The sequence below is a fragment of the Nyctereutes procyonoides genome, unplaced genomic scaffold, assembly GCF_905146905.1.
Source record: "Nyctereutes procyonoides isolate TBG_1078 unplaced genomic scaffold, NYPRO_anot_genome, whole genome shotgun sequence".
NCBI classification, from domain to species: domain Eukaryota; kingdom Metazoa; phylum Chordata; class Mammalia; order Carnivora; family Canidae; genus Nyctereutes; species Nyctereutes procyonoides.
Window position 1 is genome coordinate 39,527,320 of NW_026575131.1, and position 19,645 is coordinate 39,546,964.

The window sequence follows — 19,645 nt, forward strand, 5'->3', positions numbered from 1 at the left end:
TAAAAGTCAGGCTGAATGAATCCTGCTGGACTGAAAGCTCCTCTCTCCCCCACCCTTCTTACCTTCCAAAACCCTAGGACCCACAATTCACAGGTCTCTTGGACCCCAGCATAGGGCCACCTTATGAAGCTTCCCCTCCCTCCAGGGTCCAGGCCCACTTAGTTGAGGGGGCTGTCAGGCTGACGATGTCTCCCAGCACCTCTCTAGTATCAGGGAGAACTAGTTATCAAGGTGTAATAGGCAAGGTGTAAGAGGCAAGATGGACTCTCCTTCCTCCAATCCCATACACCTCACACACTGGAGAACTCTGGGCAGTCACCTAGTTAGAACTACATCCTCGTTTCAGAGACAGAGGGACCGATGCCCAGCATAGCTTATAGAGCAGGTTAGAGGGCCCGTGTCAAAGCCCATGTTTCTCCCATATGAGCAGCAAAGAAGGCCAGCACTGTGTTTTGTTATCCCCTATCCTGCAGCCTCTATCTACTGAGGCAGCAGTGGAAGTACCAGAGCTGAGGTCAGGCCTCCACATAACCTACCACTCTTGACTCTAATGTCCAGCCAGCAGGATAGGCCCCAACTCACAATCCCTACCTTGGGCAGGCAAGGTGCAACGTACCTTCCTCTGACACCATCCTGTCACTGACATCCCAGGGCAGGCCCATGGAAGGATGGCCCCTTCCCACAGAGCAGTACTCTTGGGGGGCCCCATGTCTCTCCTCTGGTCTTCCACACATTCTTGGCCTCTCAGGGGCCTCTAGGCCCTGTTTGGGAACCAGCGTCTGAGTGTGTTGCTAGATACTGATGACAAGGGATGAAATAAGCCAAGAGGTCTTCAAACCCTCACCGGTGCTGAGGTGGCCCCTGATCCCTCTTAATTTCAGCCTAATTGGTCATGGAGGGCAGGAAGGGACGGCTCAGGCTCCTTGCCTCTTTCCAGGCCACTCCACGCACATTCACCCACATGCCATTGAGAAAAACGCGCCCAAGAGGTGTAGGTGACAGGCCTGCCGGGGCCTGGAGAGTTGGGTGGTAGACAGGCCCCACCCACAGCTCCACCCCCACGCCGTGGCCCCGCCAGCCCCGCCCCGCGCCCTCAGCAGCCTTTGCTCTAAGCTCCGGCTTGGAGCTGCAGCTGGGGCAGCAGGTGAGGTGGCCTCCCTCTTCCCTGGCGGGGTGTGAGTGTTCACCTGGTGCCAGGTGCTCAGACTCGAGGGGGGAGGACGTTGGGCATCACGGTAGCCCCGGGCGGGGCTCAGCTGCCCGAGGGCTCTCAGAACCGGCGGCTCTGGATGAGGATCCCAGTCTAGACCTCGACTTTGCTCCCAGCCAGGCCCAAACGGGGCCCCAGCGGGGCCTCAGCGAGGCCTAGATGGAGCTTCTCCCGCCGCCATCCCAGCCTTCACTGTTGCTGTTGCTGCTGCTGTTGCTTCCGCCGTCGCTGCTGGCCAGAGGGTCCTGGCGGTGCCCACGCACCCCCTATGCCGCCTTGCGCAATTTTGACGTGGAGTACCAGGTGCCCAGCTTCTCTGCCGGAGGTCCGGTACAGGCCGTAACGACCTACGAGGGCGGCGAGGACGGGAGTGCAGTGTTCGTAGCTATACGCAATCGCCTGTTTGTGCTGGGGCCTGGCCTGCAGCCAGTAGAGAGCCTGGTCACGGGCCCTGTTGGGGACTCCGGCTGCCAGACATGTGCGGCCTGTGGCCCGGGCCCCCACAGCCCACAGGGAGACACAGATGCACGGGTGCTGGTGCTGGAGCCGGCGCTTCCCGCGCTGGTCAGCTGCGGCTCTAGCCTGCACGGCCGCTGCTTCCTGCACGAACTTGAGCCGGGAGGCGCTGCCTTGCGCCTGGCACCTCCGCTCTGCCTCTTCTCCGCCCACCACAACCGACCCGACGAGTGCCCTGACTGTGTGGCCAGCCCCCTGGGCACCCTGGTGACCGTGGTGGAGCAGGGTCATGCCTCCTACTTCTACACGGCATCCTCGCTGGACGCGACGGTGGCCGCGAGCTTCAGCCCCCGCTCGGTGTCCATCCGGCGCCTCAAGGCCGATGCCTCCGGATTCGCACCCGGCTTTGCAGCGCTGTCGGTGCTGCCCGAGTACCTCACTTCCTACTCCATCGAGTACGTGTACACTTTCCGCGCCGGAGCCTTCGTCTACTTCCTGACCGTGCAGCGGCCCAGCGTGACAGCTGCCCCAGGCGCCTTGCACACGCGCCTGGCACGGCTCAGCGCTGCCGAGCCCGAGCTGGGCGACTACCGGGAGCTGATCCTCGACTGCCGTTTGGAGCCCAAACGCCGGCGACGCGCAGCGCCCCAGGGGGGACAGTCCTACCCAGTGCTGAGAGCGGCCCACACAGCGCCCGTGGGCAGCCAGCTGGCCGCGGAGCTGAGCATCCCCCAGGGCCAGGAAGTGCTATTCGGAGTCTTCGCGACTAGGAGAGACAGCAGCCCCGGTGTGAATCCCAATTCTGTCGTCTGTGCCTTTCCCCTCGACCTCGTGGACACTCTCATTGAGCAGGGTGTGGAACGCTGTTGTGAGCCTCCTGTCTCCCCCGGCCTGCGGCGAGGCCTCGACTTCTTCCAGTTGCCTAGTTTTTGCCCCAACCCGGTGAGCAGAAAGAAGGGACCCTCACCTGTGAGCAGATGGCTGAATCCAGTGAGAGGGTCTGGGATGAGAGGAGGAGGGGAGAAGAAGGAACCTCCACGCAGTTCCTTAGTCCCCGGGGGCAGCGGGGTGGAGTAGCACAGGGGTGAGGGAATCAGCCAAGCACAGGCTACCTGGGAGGCTCACCTCCCAGCCAGGCTAGCCCCTGTTGCTTCTCCATTTTGTTCTTTCACCCTCTCAGGTACCACCACCTCTGTTTTTTTTAGGTAGTTTCCCAGATTGTGTGAGAACCAGATTGCATCACCACTGTCTCTGGCAGGCACACTGCCAAACTCCAGATAGAAGGGTGGGATCTCCTCCTGCCTGCCCACCACATAGCCTTGGGGACATACACAGAGAAATAGCCCCTCACACAGGCAGATGCTAACAGTTTCACACAGATGCAGCTGTTCACCAACACAGTTTCATTTTACCTTTGAATGCACTTGTTTTGCTCTGCTTTCTAAAGAGGGGGGTGCGGGAGTTGTCAAAGATTCCCCTACTCCCCGACCCTAATTCAGGGAGCCTCCTGGGCCTTGGAAGTTTGGGGGCTTGTCAGAGAGCCTGCATGGCTTGGGCTTCACTGATACCCTTCACTGTTCCTGATTGTTCTCTATGGGGTGACTGGGGGAGGACCTAGGACATGATGGGAAGGTGGCTTGGCTCTAATAAACTCCAGGAGGCTCACTCCAGTCTTGTGCAAGCAACTATAAACATCTGGGGATGAGTAAAGGCTTAGGAGGGGGTGGTTGGAATTGGTTCACCACAAAGGAGTCTCAGACTTCCTTCTACTATCTTTGAGGCCCTGCTCCAATTCCCCCTCTCACCCCAAGCAGGAGGTCTCCCAGCCCACGCTGAACTGGGGGCTCTTTCTAGCAGACCCTACCCAGGTTCTCTCCAGCCATGGTGTCAAGGAGCTGGAGCAGAGACAAATAGGACATTCTTTAAAATCCTGAGGACAAAACCAAAACTGACCCTTTAGAGCCTAACAGTCCTACCATAGTTTATAAGAGATTAAACCAAGGCCATGGGGTGAACAGCATTAGATGAGTGGTATTTCAGTGAGCTGACTCACAGTCTCTGCTCTCAGAGTCTGTGGTTGCCCTATGGCCCTGGCCCTTCTGGGATATTCTCCACTGACTTCTTTCTAGCTCTTATTGATGCCTCAGAGGTGGAAGAACTTATACACAGTGAGGAGTAGGGGATCTCCAGCCTCACTCCTTCAGCTGAGTCCCTCTGGGTTGAGGAGACCTTAGGGGTGGAAAGACCTCGTCTGTGTCTACCCTCCTCTCCCCCTGGAGAGTCAGAATCTCTCCCTGACTTGGCTAGTGGTCGGTAGGTCAGAAGACATCCTGTGTGAGTTGGCGGTGCCAGGTTTTGGGAGGACTAATCTCAAAATGACCCCCAAGCTGGCCAGGCCCCTGGGAGGTGTGTGAACCAGCCTGTGCGCGGTTTGATGACTGGGCACGGAGCCTCCAGGGCAACACCCACTGTGTGCTGATTGTGGCTGTCCTCAGGTAGCCTGTGGGGCTCTGATCTGGTACCTGCCTTCCGTGGGTCCAGGTAGAGTTTAAGTTTGGAGCAGTCACCCTCCTCTGTGGAGCACTGGACTCTAGAGTCAGGTTTTCAGGAGCAATAGGCTCATAGCAAGCCTGGAAACCCAGAGCTAAGGCCCTGGAATCCAGGGGCCAGCATACAGGGGTGTGGCCCCAACTGGGGTAGGGCCTCTTTTCCACCCCTCAGCCTCACCTGCCCCTGAGTCATGCTGAAAACACCTGGCTGGCTCCCGGCTAAGGCCAGGCCCGTTTTCCTGCCTCAAGTGAGGCCAAAGTCCCAGTTCCCACCCACACAGGCTACAGCCCCAGAGTGTGTGGAGCTTCTGGGCTCAGCTCTGCACCCTAGGGCTCCTGATCAGCACTGAGGTCCAAGCATTAGGTTAAGCATACTTGGTTTGATGGGAACCTCAGGACTAGCAAGGGAAGGTCCCAAGCAGCAAGAGCTACTGAGCCCTGCCTGTGCTTTGCACTCAGTTCCAATACTTTGCATTCTTATCCTGATCTGATTCCCCAGAAGCTTCCATAGTCCTGTCTTGGGGCTTTGAGTGCAGCCGCCAAACACCGTCCTGTTAAGATCAGGGGAGCGGTGTCTCCCCCTTAAATTCCCCTTAAATCCAGGGGGTCTAGCCTTCAGGACTTGGTTTTTCTCTTTTGTACCCTGAAGGGGATACAGGTAGCAGGTGGCGAGGGCGGGGGTGGGGATGTGGAGAAAAATCTTTGGAGTCTCAGGAAGAAGGACCTGTTACCAGTCCCATGCTGGCCAATTAACTTTGGAGTTTACCTTATGCTAGAAAGGAAACAGAAACCCCAAAGGGGCACAGGGTTTGCTGAAGTTCAGGGCATAACCGGCAGAGAGCAGAAGACTCTGGTCAAGAGCTCAGATTTCTTACCTGGCTCCTCTCCTGAGAGGCTATAAGGCCTTGGACAAGTGACAAAATGCTCTCTGAGCCCATTTCCTTAACTGCAAAACAGGGATGGTGAGAGCACCCACTTTACAGGGCAGTTGTGAGGACAGAATGGGGTTTGGTCTCTGAGAGTCTAAGTCATTATCAGAATGGACATGGCGGGTCAGAGCAAGGCATGGAAGTCAGTCTTCCAGCCTGGACCTTCTTTCTTGGCCTTATTGCCTCTGAGAGACCTGTAGGTGGAAGAGGGCAAGTGGCAGACCTGGGGCCTAGCTAAGCCAGGTAAGGGATGGGGGTTTGGGCTTCTGTGGTCACTGACGGAAGTCCCAGTGGCCAGTGTGTGGTGATGTGCCCTGACTCCTTCCCTGATCCTCCCCAGCCTGACCTGGAGGCCCCCAGCCTCAACACCAGCTGCCGTCACTTCCCTCTACTGGTCACTGGCAGCCTATCACGTGTGGACCTCTTCAATGGATTGTTAGGACCAGTGCAAGTCACTGCCCTGCACGTGACACGCCTCAACAATGTCACAGTGGCCCACATGGGCACAGCTGATGGGCGCATCCTGCAGGTAGGACTCCTGTCTCCATGTCTCCTTGTCCCTGGGTCCCCATCCCCATTTCCATTTTGCTCACACTAACCTGTCCCAGGTGGAGCTGGCCAGATCTCTCAACTACTTGCTGTTTGTGTCCAACTTCTCACTGGGCAACAATGGGCAGCCCACACAACGAGATGTTAGTCGCCTTGGAGACCACCTGTTCTTTGCTTCTGGGGATCAGGTAAGGTGGGACTGGGTGGGGCCAGGGCTGTGGGAGCCTAACCCCTCCATCCAATCCTGGGAAGCACTGATACACAGGTCTCACCACCCTGATCTACAATAACCAGGGTGTCTGTGAGGCCTAGTTCCCTCTCCAACCACCCCTGAACCACCTGTCTGCCACTGCAAGGTCTTCCAGGTACCTATCCAGGGCCCTGGCTGCCACCACTTCCTCACCTGTGGGAGTTGTCTGCGGGCACAGCGTTTCATGGGCTGTGGCTGGTGTGGGGGCATGTGTGGCCGGCAGAAAGAGTGTCCTGGCTCCTGGCAACAGGATCATTGCCCACCTAAGCTTACTGAGGTAAGGCTTGCTTGGCAGGACACAGGTAAGGGTGGGACAAGCTGGGCCTGGGGTGGGGTCAGCACATATTCTTCTTTTTTTTTTTTTAATACTATTTCTTTTTGTTTCTTTCTTTTTTTAAAGACATTTATTTGAGAGAGAAAATGAATGGGGGAGGGACAGAGGGAAAGAATCTTAAAGAGATTCCCCGCTAAGGGTGGAGCCCAACATGGGGTTCCATCTTACAACCTGAGATCCTGACCTGAGCTGAAATCAAAAGTCCGATGCTTAACCAACTGAACTACCCAGGTGCAGGGTCAGCATGTCTTGACCATGATCCTTAGGCCTGGAATGTTCTCAGTATCAACAAGAAAGGTATTCTTGGCAGAGAGGATGGGACATGGAAAGACTCGGTGGCAGAAAAGTGCCCGAGCGAGGACTAGCCAGTGATCTAGGAGACTGGAGGGAGGGCAGGCAAGGGGCACAGCAGAAAACTCTGGGAAAAGCAGATAGCTGAGAGCTCTGACACACACAGGGACTCAGGTTCTCTTTCCCTCTTCAGTTCTACCCTCAGAGTGGACCCCTAAGGGGCAGCACAAGGTTGACCCTGTGTGGCTCCAACTTCCACCTGCGTCCTGCTGATCTGGTGCATGAGGGCACGCATCATGTCACCGTGGGCCGAAGTCCCTGCCGACTGCTGCCCAAGGACAGTTCAAACCTCAGGTATAACCTAGTCTCTGCCCTTCCTATCCTTGACAAGGATGACCAAACAGCCCTTGCCCTGTGAGACCCTGTCTTCTGCTTACGGGGGACAAGGAGATATGAGGTGAGCTGAAGTGGCTCTGGCTGCTTGATGTTTGAGGAGACATCTCTGTCCCTTCCTTTTTTTTTTTAAGATTTTATTTATTTATTTATTTATTTATTTATTTGAGAGAGAGAGAGAGAGAGGCAGAGGGAGAAGCAGGTTCCATGCAGGGAGCCTGATGTGGGACTCAATCTCAGGTCTCCAGGATCACATCCTGGGCTGAAGGCGGCGCTAAACAGCTGAGCCACCCAGGCAGCCCTCTCTGTCCCTTCCTGAGCCTGCATATGCCTTACCTATCTGTTGAGTCATGAAACTGGGCAAGGCTAGTAGGCCCTGCCTCACCAGATCCTGCCTACCCTGGAGGAAGGGATGAGTGAAGAGATGCCATTTTAGGCTCAGAGGAGACCTGTGATATGTGGTGGGCAGGTAGCCAAGCCTGTGTGACCCCTGGCTGACCTTGGCTTCCCCTGGTATTCTAGCCCAGTGCCCCAGAAAGACTTTGTAGAGGAACTTGAGTGTGAGCTACAGCCCTCGGGAAGGCAGCCAGCAGGGCCCGCCAATGTCAGCCTCACTGTGACCAACGTGCCTCCAGGCAAGCACTTCCGGGTAGATGGCACCTCCATGCTGCAAGGCTTCTCTTTCATGGTGAGGCTACCTTGCCTTGTCTGTGCCCTTGGTCAACTAGGCAATATGGGCGGGGAAGGACTTAGAGTGGAAGGCCTCTTATGCCAACCTAAGCCACCTCCATACCCTCTTAGGAGCCGGTGCTGACAGCAGTAAAACCCCACTTTGGCCCACGGGCAGGGGGTACCCGCCTCACCCTTGAAGGCAAGGGCCTGTCCTTAGGCACCAGTCAGACTGTGCTGGTCAATGGGACTGAGTGCCCACTGAAACAGTAAGTGACAACAGGCAAGGGGATGGGAGACTACAGGGCCCTCTCCAGGTGGGAGTTGGATCCTGCCAGGGCAGAGAGAGGAGAGCTGGCACACGGTCAGTATAGGGAGTGGGTCCAGGAAGAAGGATCTGTTGCCCGCCCTGGTGGGCAGCCCAGAGCTGGTTTAGGGATGGTGAGAGAGCCCATCACAGAGTTTATTAGCTCCAACCAAGGCCCTGGGGAACCTATTCCTGCCCTGCCTTCTTGGAAGACTTAATGGTTCTATCTTCAAACAGACCCATTGAGTATGGGCAGATTGGGGAGATAACCAACAGAGGAACTGGGAGGGATTGGCAGACCCTTGGAAAAGATAGATCTGGCCATCACACGGAGGGTGATCCTGAGCCCAATCCCCCTCTCCACCTCCCACTCTGGTCTGCAGGGTCAGTGAGCGGCAGCTTTTATGTACCACGCCCCCTGGGGCAGCTACGGCCATCGTTCCCATCCACCTGCAGGTAGGGGGTGCTGTGGTGCCTGGCTCCTGGAACTTTCACTACCGGGAAGACCCCATTGTGCTGGGCATCAGCCCCAACTGTGGCTATATGTAAGTGCCACCCCCTTGTCCATTCTGGTCTCCTAGGAATGAGGGAACCAGCTTGAGAGAGCACCCTAAGCCCACCACACTGCTCTCCTCCACAGTGGCTCCCATGTCACCATCCATGGCCAGCATCTGACTTCAGCATGGCACCTAGTGCTGTCATTCCATGATGGACTTAGGGTAGTGGAAAACAGGGTGAGCTGGCACTGGCAGCTGCCAAGTGGGCATTAGCGGGGTGGGGGGAAAGACTGGATCAGTCCCCTGAGTTCCAGTTCTACCCCATGCAGGGCTGAGGTGGGGGGGTGAGGAGGTGGCTGTAGGTGGAATGCCTGGCTAACCAATCTTACATGGGCCCTGGCAGTGTAAGGGGCTGTCCCCGGAGCAGTACCAGTGCCGCCTGCCTGATTACGTGGTCCGAAGCCCCCAGAGGTGGGTGATAGGGAACCTGAGTGCCTGGGGGGATGGAGCTGCTGGCTTCACACTGCCTGGTTTTCGCTTCCTGCCCCCACCCCATCCATCCAGCACTGACCTAGCCCCGCTGAAGCCTGAGGAGCATGCCATTAAGTTTGAGGTAAGTATGGGGGATGGAGGGTAGGGACAGTGGAGGGTTAGGGCTGAAGCCTTGCCCAGAGGAGATGTGGGCACTGGCCAGTCCTTATGACTGTCTCTGCAGTATATTGGGCTGGGTGCTGTGGCTGATTGTATAGACATGAATGTGACCGTGGATGGTAAGGTCTGCCAGCATGAACTCCGGGGGGATGTGGTCATCTGCCCTCTGCCGCCCTCCCTGGAACTTGACAAGGAACCACTACCACTGCAGGTAGGCAGCTCAGCTGGCTCTCTATGGGAGACATGGGCCAGGGCTTACAGGCTGGGCCTGAGTTGCTACCTGCCCCCAGGTCTGCGTGGATGATAAATGTCACATCCTGGGGAGGGTGGTACGGCCAAGCCGAGAGCGGGTCCCACAGAGGCTACTCCTTGGTGTCCTGCTGGCCCTGCTCGTGCTTGTAGCTGTGCTGGCCACTGTGCTGATCTTCAACTACCGGCGGAGGAGACAGCTAGGTGAGCTCTCATCACCTATACCCCCAAACTCAGCCTATACCCCCAAACCATGACATCTCCAAGTCCCTATATCTTCCTTCTGCCCTGGCCTTGGAGGTCTGCCCACACCTCTAGGAGCATGGAGAGGCTGACCATCAAGGGCTGTCTTTCCACAGTCCTCTCTCTAAACTCAGATGACCTGGCATCCTTGGGCCAGACGACTGGAGCTGTGCCCTTGCCTGTGCTCTGCTCAGGCTCTGACTACAGAAGTGGCCAAGGTAAGGCGGGGGAAGTGCTGAAAGCTGGAGCTACACACTCTGCTCCACAGACCCCTCACTCCCTCTCTTCCACAGCCACCCCTGCCGCCGCCGATGGTCTGCATGGTCTGGATGGTCTGGATTCTACTACTTGGGGCCACAAAGTGTCCTCCTCAGACAGTGGGGATGGGTCCTGTGTCCCACTGCTGCGGACAGCGTCCATCCAGCTTGGGGACTTGGACTCTGCACTCCTGGCCGAGGTCAAGGATGTGCTGATCCCCCACGAGCAGGTGGTCACCCACAGTGACCGAGTCATTGGCAAAGGTGTGGGGGCCAAGGCAGGTGGAACTGGGGCACAGATGGAGTTCTGAGATGGCATGGGCTCAAGGGACATTTGGGCAGGATTCTGCTCTGGCCTTCTCACCAACCTTTGTGATCTTGGGAATACCACATAACCTCTCTGAGCCTCCATTTGCTCATCTGTGGAATAGGAATTCATCTGTCTTCAGTGGACTCTGCTACAGATTAAGTGGGCATGGGAGGGTGCAGGCTCTATCACCAGGTGGCTGATGTTTGTTTTTAATATCAGATTGGCCAGGTGATGCTCTGGGGTTTGCTTGCCAGTGAGAGGGTGTGGCGTGCACCCTGGGCATTGGGGGTCCCTTACCATTTCCCCTTCACCAGGCCACTTTGGAGTTGTCTATCATGGAGAATACATAGACGAGGACCAGAATCGAATCCACTGTGCTGTAAAGTCACTGAGTCGTAAGTGGGGAAGAGGCCAGGAAGTTCCCCGTCTGTGCTGTGCTACAGCCTTGCTGAGTAACCTCAAGCAGGAGACCTTGCTCCTTTATTTCCCCATCTGAGCCTTGCAGAGGGTCTCCCTGGTCTGAGCCTGACTCAACCCATTCTGCAGGCATTACAGAGGTGCAGGAGGCAGAGGCCTTCCTGCGCGAGGGGTTGCTCATGCGTGGTCTGCACCACCCAAACGTACTGGCTCTCATCGGTATCGTGCTGCCACCTGAAGGCCTGCCCCGTGTGCTGCTGCCCTATATGCGCCATGGAGACCTGCTTCGGTTCATCCGCTCACCCCAGCGGGTCGGTGCTCAGGTGGCTCTGGGGCAGGGTGGGGTGGGGGGACATCAGGAGACTTGGGCAACAGTTGGGGATGCATTGCTATGCCCTTGCTTACCAAGCTCCCTGTGGCCCCCAGAATCCCACAGTGAAGGACCTCATCAGCTTCGGCCTTCAGGTAGCCCGTGGCATGGAGTACTTGGCAGAGCAGAAGTTTGTGCACAGGGACCTGGCTGCTCGGAACTGCATGTGAGGGGCCAGAGCATTTGGGGAGAAGCAAGGGGGCAGGGCACCAGGGTGTGCTACTGAGTAAGGACACCTCAGGGCAGGGCCCACCCTCTGGCCCTTGTTGTGCCATCCTGGGCATGTCCTCACTTTTCTGGCCCTCAGATTCCCTGTCTGCCCAGATTGTGGCTCTGAAGCCCTATGACGTCCTGGAACTAATGGGTTCATGGCCTGGTGGGGGCCAGTCCTGAGTATGATTCCTTCCCCGCCCCCCCAGGCTGGACGAATCATTCACAGTTAAGGTGGCTGACTTTGGCCTGGCTCGTGATATCCTGGACAAGGAATACTACAGTGTTCGACAGCACCGCCACGCTCGCCTCCCTGTCAAATGGATGGCACTGGAGAGCCTGCAGACCTACAGATTCACCACCAAGTCTGACGTGGTGAGGCCCCACCTGCCCCAGAGGCCACATGGCCTCGGTGTCCCAGGAGAGCACTTGGCTTTGCCCATTCAGCTCTAGCTGATAATCTGAGTCCAGGGAATCCCCAAACTGAGTGGCGTCCACAGCCCATTTGCCTGCCTCTGGAGCAGGTCTGAAATGGACTCCTCTTGCCAGGGCAAGAGGTGGCTGTGAGCTCATTGGCTCCTTGCAGATGATACAAGGCCTGCCCCGGCACAACTCCACACAGGGTCCCAATGGTGAGAAGAGACTGAGGGAAAATGTGAGATATTGAGGAGGGGGCTCTGATAGATTTCCAGCTAGAGGACCTTGGGGAGCCCTCCTGCCCCCAAATTTGAGGTAAAAGTTGAATCTCCTCTTCTCTTCCCACAGTGGTCGTTTGGTGTGTTGCTATGGGAGCTGCTGACACGGGGTGCCCCACCATATCCCCACATTGACCCTTTTGACCTCATTCAATTCCTGGCCCAGGGTCGGCGCCTGCCCCAGCCTGAATATTGTCCCAATTCTTTGTGAGTAGTATGTGGAGGTGATGGTGGGAGGGAGCCTGGGCCCCAGAGACAAGGAAGGAGCAGGAGACAGAGCTCTTGCCTGGCCCTCTGACCGGTCCTCTAGTTGACCTGGAAAGGGACCCTCTCTGGGCCTCAGTTTCCTGGTCTATGGATTGGTTCCACCCCCATTTGGGGCTGAGTGCTGGGAGGATATCATGGTTGCCATGGTAACAGTACTCCCCACTCAGAGTCTGGGTTGAGGCCAGTGATTTGATTTCTCAGCACTCCTCTCACCCCACCCCCGCCAAGGGGGCCTGTTTTCCATCTTTTCCATTCACTTAACCTCAAGGAAAGGTTCCATTAGCTCCCACACTAGCCCCCACCACATCTTCAGATCAAAATTTTTCCCTACTGAATATAGTTTCAGATTCCCTGTTCCTAAGGCATGGTGGCAGCTATGTTCACCATGCCTGCCCAGTGGGCCTGTATGATGGTTCAGCTTCAGAAGCAGTACGTGTGCCTCAGCTGAGCCCAGGTCTTTGTGTTTAGAACAGGAAGTACCAGGTCACAGGTAAAGGTGGTTGATGACTTCTGTCTCAGGCTGTGCTCCAAAAGAGTATGAGTAACCTCCAGCCCTGCCTGCCTTGGGTTTAATCTTTATTATTCGTTTCACTAGTACATCTGCTTTGAAGTAAGGGAAATCATCTTTACTACCCATCTGCCCCTGGGTCAGGTTCCCTGACAGAGACTTGGAGCTGGGGATATATGTACAGGGGGTTTATTGGTAGATTGGGGGCCAGGGTAGCAGGAGTGGGCTAGGGGAGAAGCTGGGCTGCTGTGGAGAGGCAACAGAGGCTGTAGCCCATCCCATAGGGGCTACTTGATCTGGAATGGCTCCTCAGGGTTTGTTTGTTTGTTTTTTAAGATTTAGTTTATTTATTCATGAGAGACACAGAGAGACAGGCAGAGACATAGGCAGAGGGAGAAGCAGGCTCCCCATAGGGAGCCTGAGGCGGGGCTCAATCCCAGGACCCCGGATCATGACCTGAGACAAAGACAGATGCTCAACCACTGAGCCACCCAGGTGCCCCAGCTCTTCGGAATTTTACAAAATTTAGATCAAGGGGCCAGGTCCTTGTACTAGACATTAATAAGTCACTGGTCACAGTGAGAGCTTGGGGAAGGCAGCTATTTTTTGCCGAGACACTTCCTAAGAAGGCTTCAGGCAAGAGCTGGCAGCAGCCACTGGGGAATTAAGGGGGATCTGGGTAGACCACCACAGCATCCATTAGACCAGGCCAAATCTTTTCTCCTCTTGAGGCCTTAGTTTCCTCATCTGTAAAGTTGGGATGATGACAGTACCATCCTTAGAGAGTCTGACAATTGGGAGATAATTTTGTGTAGGGCACTTAGTATCATTTAAGGCTGGGATGGCATTTCCAAGATAAAGAGGCAGCCAAACCCAGAGAAACACTGCTTGGGAATCACACGGCCACTGGCACCACTTGCACCAAGTGTCTATGTCTGTGTCTAGGGACTTTTAATCCCCATTTCACCGGACACAGGCTTCCTTCCTAAAAGACAGAAGATATAACTGTGATAGCTCGGGAGGCGTGCCCTAAGCTAAGCGCTCCCCAGGCGTCCTTCCACTGTCTGCCCAACAGCTCTGTGATCAGGGGAGAATCCAGAGACACAGAGAACTTAAGGAACTTGCCCAAGGTCCATCATTCAGGTCACAGGGTACAGGAGCCCAAGCTCAACCTTTGGGACAATCAGACCTCTGCTAGGGTGGGGAGGCAGGACTGGGATAGCAGTCGCAATGCTTGGAAGAGCTGTCCCTGACTGGGCAACACTCTGCTCTAGGCCCTGTCATCTGTCCTTGTCCCTGCATGGCCTGCCACAGGATTAACAGCAGGTGGGCAGCCTAGAATCTCTGACTGGGGGGTGCTCCCAGCCTCCGACATTCTCCTCTTCTCACAGGTATATGGTGATGCAACGCTGCTGGGCTGTGGACCCCGCAGTGAGACCCACCTTCACGGCACTGGTGGAGGAAGTAGAGCACGTGGCGGCCAGGCTGCTTGGGGACCACTATGTGCAGCTGCCGGCAGCCTATGTAAACCTGGGCCCTGGTGCCTCGGAGGAGGCAAACAAGCCCCCAGAGCAGTCGCAGACCACACCTGTGCACAGGAACACGGGTCGACTCCGGCCTTTCTCAGAGCCATCACAGCCCACGTGACCTCAGCTGTGGGCAGGCCTCCAGGGATCGGACTGTCTAGCAGCCAGGGAGTTAATCCCAAACTGCTTCTGGGCCAGGCTAGGCCCCAGGGCAGCCCAGGCTGGCCTCTGTCCTCTCCCTCCCCCTGAACTTTCTGGGGCGACAGGAGGGAGCAGGGCCCCATGGCCCCTCACTCCACAGAGCGAACAGTGGGGTGATCCTCAATGTGATGAGTATTTATGAGGTGCCTGGTATGTGCCTGACCTGCTGGGCACAGGAGACTCAGCAGTGACCGGCACTGGCCCTTGAAATAGTAAATGAACACCCAAATATTCAAGTGCAAATCGTGGTCAATGCTATGAAAGAAAGGCTGCTATGAGGGAATGGAGGGCAGCTTTAGAGAGAGAATAAAGGTGAGGGAAGCCTCCCTAGGAGGTGACATTTCTGCTAAGTCCCCATCAGGTGGGAACTGTGCCAGAAGCAGAGGGGGGAAGAGAGTTTTGGGCAAAGTGAGCAGCACATACAAAGACTCTGAGGCTTTGTAGGGTCAGCACAAAGGCTTTAGAGAATAGGAGGGTTAGGGTGAGGCCCCGATCCAGGTTACAGGGTCCTGGGGACTTCTTGATGGAACCAAGAAGGATGGGTTGAGTACCCAGGCGTGCAGCAGCCAGAATGGCTTCTCCCATCACCCAGCCCGCATCTGGCCCTCTCTAGCCTGTTCCCAGGGATCCCTGCTCCACCTGCAGCTCCCTCTCGCACTGCAGGGCATGGAGACCAGCTCCCCCCTCAACCATGCCCTTACCAAATCCTGCCAGAATTCCCCTTGCTTCCTTGAGATTGATGAGCCAGCAGCAAGGCCTCAGCTCCACACTTTCAAGGCACCAGCTTCAAGACGTTGGACTGCCCAGGCTATTTATACCCGTCAAGGCCACTGCACAATAGCCACTAGATGGGCAGACTCCACTGGGGAGTGAGGACAGTTTCCTCCATATTGCTCCTCCCCACACCCTGGATCCTAAAGGGATCCACTGGGATGCCAGTGACTGGGTCTGGGGCCTTCATCCTGGTGGTTCCTCTCTCTTTTTCAGGACCCCTGTAGCTTCCATCCCTCCAGTCTGGGAGACCCCAGCTCACCCTAAGGGGAACAACCTCCCTCTCCTGTGAGTTCCCAGCTCCTTGCCCTGTTACACGTGGACTCCTGGGTTTGGAGCAAGAGCTCTCTGGTAAATAGTGGGGTTTCCTTGGGACTGGAGCTGCCCAGCTGTTTTCTACCTATACCTATACTGCTGCTTACTCTGTCCCCTCAGACCAAAGGAGGCCCTGCCATGGAGAGCCTAAGGACCCTAAGGACATTTGGGTAAACTTAAAAGGGGGATCTTCTGCTCAAGTGCAGGGTACTGAAGATCAGGGATCTATGATCTGGAGAGGTAGAGATGGACTCTGCCTATTTACTACTGTACCTCTGAGCCCCACTTAGGAATAGAGGCAGTTTTGTAGCCTTGCACACTCAGCTGGAGACCCCTGGTGTGTGTGTGTGTGTGTGTGTGTGTGTGTGTGTGTGTGTAGGGGGGAGTCAGTTGTGTCGCTGCTGAGGCTGGAAGAGAGATGGGTGGAATAGCCTAGAGTACCCCCTGAGCTGTAGTCCCTATACTAGTTAGAAAGGACTGTCTCCATCACTCCACCTTGTAGTCCTCCTGCCATGACCTCATCCTGAGGATCTGAAGGCTGCCCAGAGCTCCCCACCCTGGGTAGGGAGTGAGGAGAAGGTCCAGGAACCTCTCTGAAGCTGGACTGAGGCTCTTTCCCCACTGAGCTTCTGGAGTTCATGGACCATAGCTTATCTGCTCATAAGACAGGGGGGTCTGTACTTGAGAGGGGAGCTTAGCAGGAGAGGGTTCTCAGAGAAGGGAGATAGAGGACAGCTTAGAGGGTGTCAGCTTTTCTGTGTAGCCAGCATATCAGGCTTTGGACATGTTTCGGAGTCAAGGGCCTTCAAAGCCAGAGTTTTCCAGAGAGGGGCCCCAGTTAAGCAGGTGCTTGGGACTCTGGATCATAGCACAGCTGCACCTCCTCCTCCCAAAGCTGCAGCCCCCAAGCTCTGAGTTTCATCCTCAGAGCCATCTGAATAGTCACAAGTCCAGCTGGGATGTCAGGAACTGGATTTAAGACTTCAAATTGCTGACAGGGCCACGAGGGAGATGAGGAAGGGTAGGTTAGTTCTAGGCCCCCAGATGGGCTGGAGGAACTAGAAGGTTTCCTTCCAGTGAAGGCTGAGCTGCCTTTCCCTGGGGGAGGCCTGAGTAGTATCTCAGGCATGGTGGGTGGCCAGTGCAAGGAGAAGATTGCTGGTGGCCATGGTGGGCCTAGGCCTGCCACTAATTTCTGATGGGGTGAGCAGAGGCTTCTCCTGGGGCTTTGGGAGTCCAGTCTTCTACCATGAGCTATGGATGACAGCTACCAGCTCCCCTGCCTCATCTCCTTCTGTTGCAGTGCTGTGAGGCTGGGGGCAAGCAAGTACTAGTAAAGGTTGGAGGGAGGCCAGGATGGGAGCTGGGGTCAGGGAAGCTGCAGATGACTCACAGCCTCCTGACTGCCCATTGGTGTCACTGTTGTCTGGCACCTGGAGAGCACACATAGGTAGACCGACCTGCTTTGATGGGGGACCCTGAGTCTGGTCTGAGGTGCTCCTTATGTCTCAACTCCAGCCTTTCAGAGAATTTTCCCAAGTATCCCAAGGCCCTCTGGGGTCATACCCAAGGGATCTAGATATTGCCCCATTCCAAACTTTGAGAACTTCTGGGACACTGGCCTTACTAGTCACTTCCTCAGTGTAGCCCATGAGGCCACAGGTCCACGTATGGCGTTACATCACAAGTTAACTCCCTTTACCTGTATGAGAGAGCTGGACACTCAGTGCCAGAATGAGGCAGGGGACATGGGTGCTGCTGGGAGTGACTGAGGCTCAGAGAGGCCCAGGCTGCATCTCACACTTTTTGCCTCTGCCTGGGGAGAAGCAGCCCCAGGAATCAGTAGCTGAGCACTGAGCCCCAACCACCAGGCCCTAGTGAAGAACACCTTTTACTCCATGCTGGGCTGGAAAACCCCCCTCTGTGAAAACACCAGGTACTGAGCATCTCTTCCCTCAGAGCCTCTGCTCTGCCATCATGAGGGTCCAACTAGCCCAGAGGTGGAGCTACACCAGCCCAGAGGAGCAGGGATGACTCCAGGAAGGGCTCCAGCATTCTCCATCTGGTACAGAGGGGCTGGCTGAACCTTATTTTCTCCTTCCACTCTTCTGGGGTTTGTTCCAGCCAGGGTTTCTAACCCAATGAGTGTAGATGTCAGAAGAGCCTGGGCAGCTGTGACATTCACATTTGCCTGTGGTAGCTTCCTGAATGGGCTGGGTTCTTCACGTTTAAGGATGGCGACCTGGAGCCATGGCCTTCACACTTGGTCCTCCCCTGGTGGGAGTCCTTGGCCCAAAGATAAGCAGGAAATGCCCAGCAGTTGGCAGAGCTTGCCTAACTCATCTCAGTCCATAGGTGTGGCACCTGGATCCCAGCCACCTCACACTGATATCCTCAGATACCCTTAGAAATGACTGTTTCTCTTGAACCCCGTAACACATCAGTCCATCCCAGAGAGGAATTCCCAGCTCCAGGCCCTAGAAGGGAGGGTAGCTCTGCTCCTGAGCCTTCCCACAACCTCTGCATCTTGTTCTCTATTCCTTTGACATTCTGAGCATCTTCTGTCCCTGGTTCCAAGATACTCATGCTGAGCCTGGCAGGGATGGTCACACTGCCCAGATCATACTCCTCTTGTCGCTGAGAATCCCAGGACCATTCTGGGATTGTGCCCTACCATTGCTACTCATTCCCCTGCAATTTCTACTCCACCCATCGGGCAGCCTTGGCCTTGTCAGGGAAGCAGAGGCACTTGTGGCCCTGACAACCTGCCCTTGCTGGGGTGGGGGGGGCAGGGGGGGTGACAGGAAGTCCTGGTATTTGGCCCATACCTGTCCCCCTGCTGCTCAGTGGAAGCTCAGAGGTGAGGCCCATGATGGTTCCTATTTTGAAATCAGGTGGTAGGAGCTGAGGGAAGTTGCCTAATCCTTGGGGCTCAGGACGGGTAGATGCAGAGGGAACACCCATGGCCCCACTGCCAGGGGCATCCTTCCCTTCTCTATTCTGTTCCGTCTGACATTGGTTTAGTTGCCGCACGCTTGTGGTCAGTCTTGGACTGGGCACCCGGAATCTGGGAACATATCAGGAAAGGCAGGGGACTCAAAGCAACTGGCAGCCAAGATCACAGGATCATAGGATCTTCAATCGGCTTGGAAGCCAGTGCTCACTTTTTATGTCACTAGCCCCACCTGTGCAGCCTGGACCATAGAGACCAAGAGGGGCCCCAAAGGAGTTGGCTTCACTCCTGGACCCCATGGTCAGGACAGCTTCAACCAGGCATCAGTCCTGCTGGCATGTTCTTCCAAGCTGGGAAGCCACTTCCAAAGGGGGAAAAGAATCCTTTGGGCACCCCGGTCGCCCTTGCCCACAGGTTCTGACCCAGCCATCTGTTCTTAAAGTTGTCCCCACTCTCCCCTGGGCCTGGGTTCTTCAAGTCCCCTGCAGGAGGGCAGATCTCACCTCCCCTCTGCAAATGTGGTTGGAGGTCTCTTCTCAATAGTCATGAAATGGTGCATGTTTCTGACAGCATTTCCTCTGCCCCACCTGTGCTGGCTCCTGGCTGGGGGGCTGCTTCCAGGGATGGTGGGGAGCTTGCCTCAGCCCTGAAGCCGTCAGGGTGTCTCTGCCACTGCCCTCCCTCCGGGCTGATGCGGCTGGCCATCTTTCACGCAGAGTTACGTAAGCTTGAGTCAATTGGAGCTCAGAGCAGTTCATTGTGGGCTATTTTTAAGCTGTAACACATCACAGCAGAGGGGTCACTGCACCACGGCTTGCAGGGAAGGTTGTTTAAACATCTGTTATTTAAATTTCCTATTCCTTAGAGCTCAAAAGCCACATCCTCCTGGCACTGTTGGATCTGCATTCCACATTCCAGATTAGGAGTAGATTATCACCCCTCATCCCATCAGGGGCTCCCCTAGGGCTGGAGTTCTCTCTGCACCCTGGTTGTCTTCCTTCGGGGGCCAGGGAGGGAGACTAGAGAGGAAGGGGAGACAACTGCCTCTCAGAACGGGTGCACCCTGGCCAGAAAGGCGGCAGGGAAGCAGGAAGTTAGTGCTCACAGGTCACTTGGATTCTCCTCCTCCCCGGGGAGGAGGGTCAGGAGAAGGAAACACAGAGCACTGTGGAGCAGTCTGTGGAGCCTGGAGACCAAGAGCGCCTTGGTTTAATTTAATACCCATTAATAGGGATCCCTGGGTGGCGCAGCGGTTTAGCGCCTGCCTT

General features: G+C 55.9%; 1 protein-coding gene across 4 annotated transcripts; it reads left to right on the forward strand.

The window, feature by feature from the left end:
* MST1R (macrophage stimulating 1 receptor) lies at positions 1-15,791 on the forward strand. Of its 4 annotated transcripts, XM_055343777.1 has the most exons (20): positions 1-2,608; positions 5,485-5,673; positions 5,753-5,881; positions 6,050-6,220; positions 6,762-6,922; positions 7,484-7,649; positions 7,763-7,899; positions 8,321-8,482; positions 8,578-8,671; positions 8,838-9,047; positions 9,150-9,296; positions 9,376-9,538; positions 9,694-9,795; positions 9,871-10,098; positions 10,459-10,539; positions 10,691-10,872; positions 10,988-11,097; positions 11,351-11,516; positions 11,907-12,043; positions 14,003-15,255. In XM_055343777.1, exons 1-20 carry the CDS (start codon positions 1,370-1,372, stop codon positions 14,256-14,258), a joined length of 4,230 nt encoding a protein of 1,409 aa, XP_055199752.1. In that variant the 5' UTR covers positions 1-1,369; the 3' UTR covers positions 14,259-15,255. The 4 variants fall into 4 exon arrangements, with proteins under 4 accessions (XP_055199752.1, XP_055199753.1, XP_055199749.1 ...); XM_055343778.1 differs by lacking the exon at positions 14,003-15,255 and adding an exon at positions 15,326-15,791 and having other exon boundaries at positions 9,694-10,098; positions 10,691-10,884; XM_055343774.1 differs by having other exon boundaries at positions 9,694-10,098; positions 10,691-10,884.
* The last annotated feature ends 3,854 nt before the right edge of the window (positions 15,792-19,645 follow it).

Coding starts and splice junctions, on each gene's coding strand:
- MST1R (XM_055343774.1), top strand. CDS start 1,370: ATGGAGCTTCTCCCGCCGCCATCCCAGCCTTCACTGTTGCTGTTGCTG. Junction 6,221..6,761: donor GCCCACCTAAGCTTACTGAG/GTAAGGCTTGCT, acceptor TTCCCTCTTCAG/TTCTACCCTCAGAGTGGACC. Junction 10,099..10,458: donor TGACCGAGTCATTGGCAAAG/GTGTGGGGGCCA, acceptor CCCCTTCACCAG/GCCACTTTGGAGTTGTCTAT.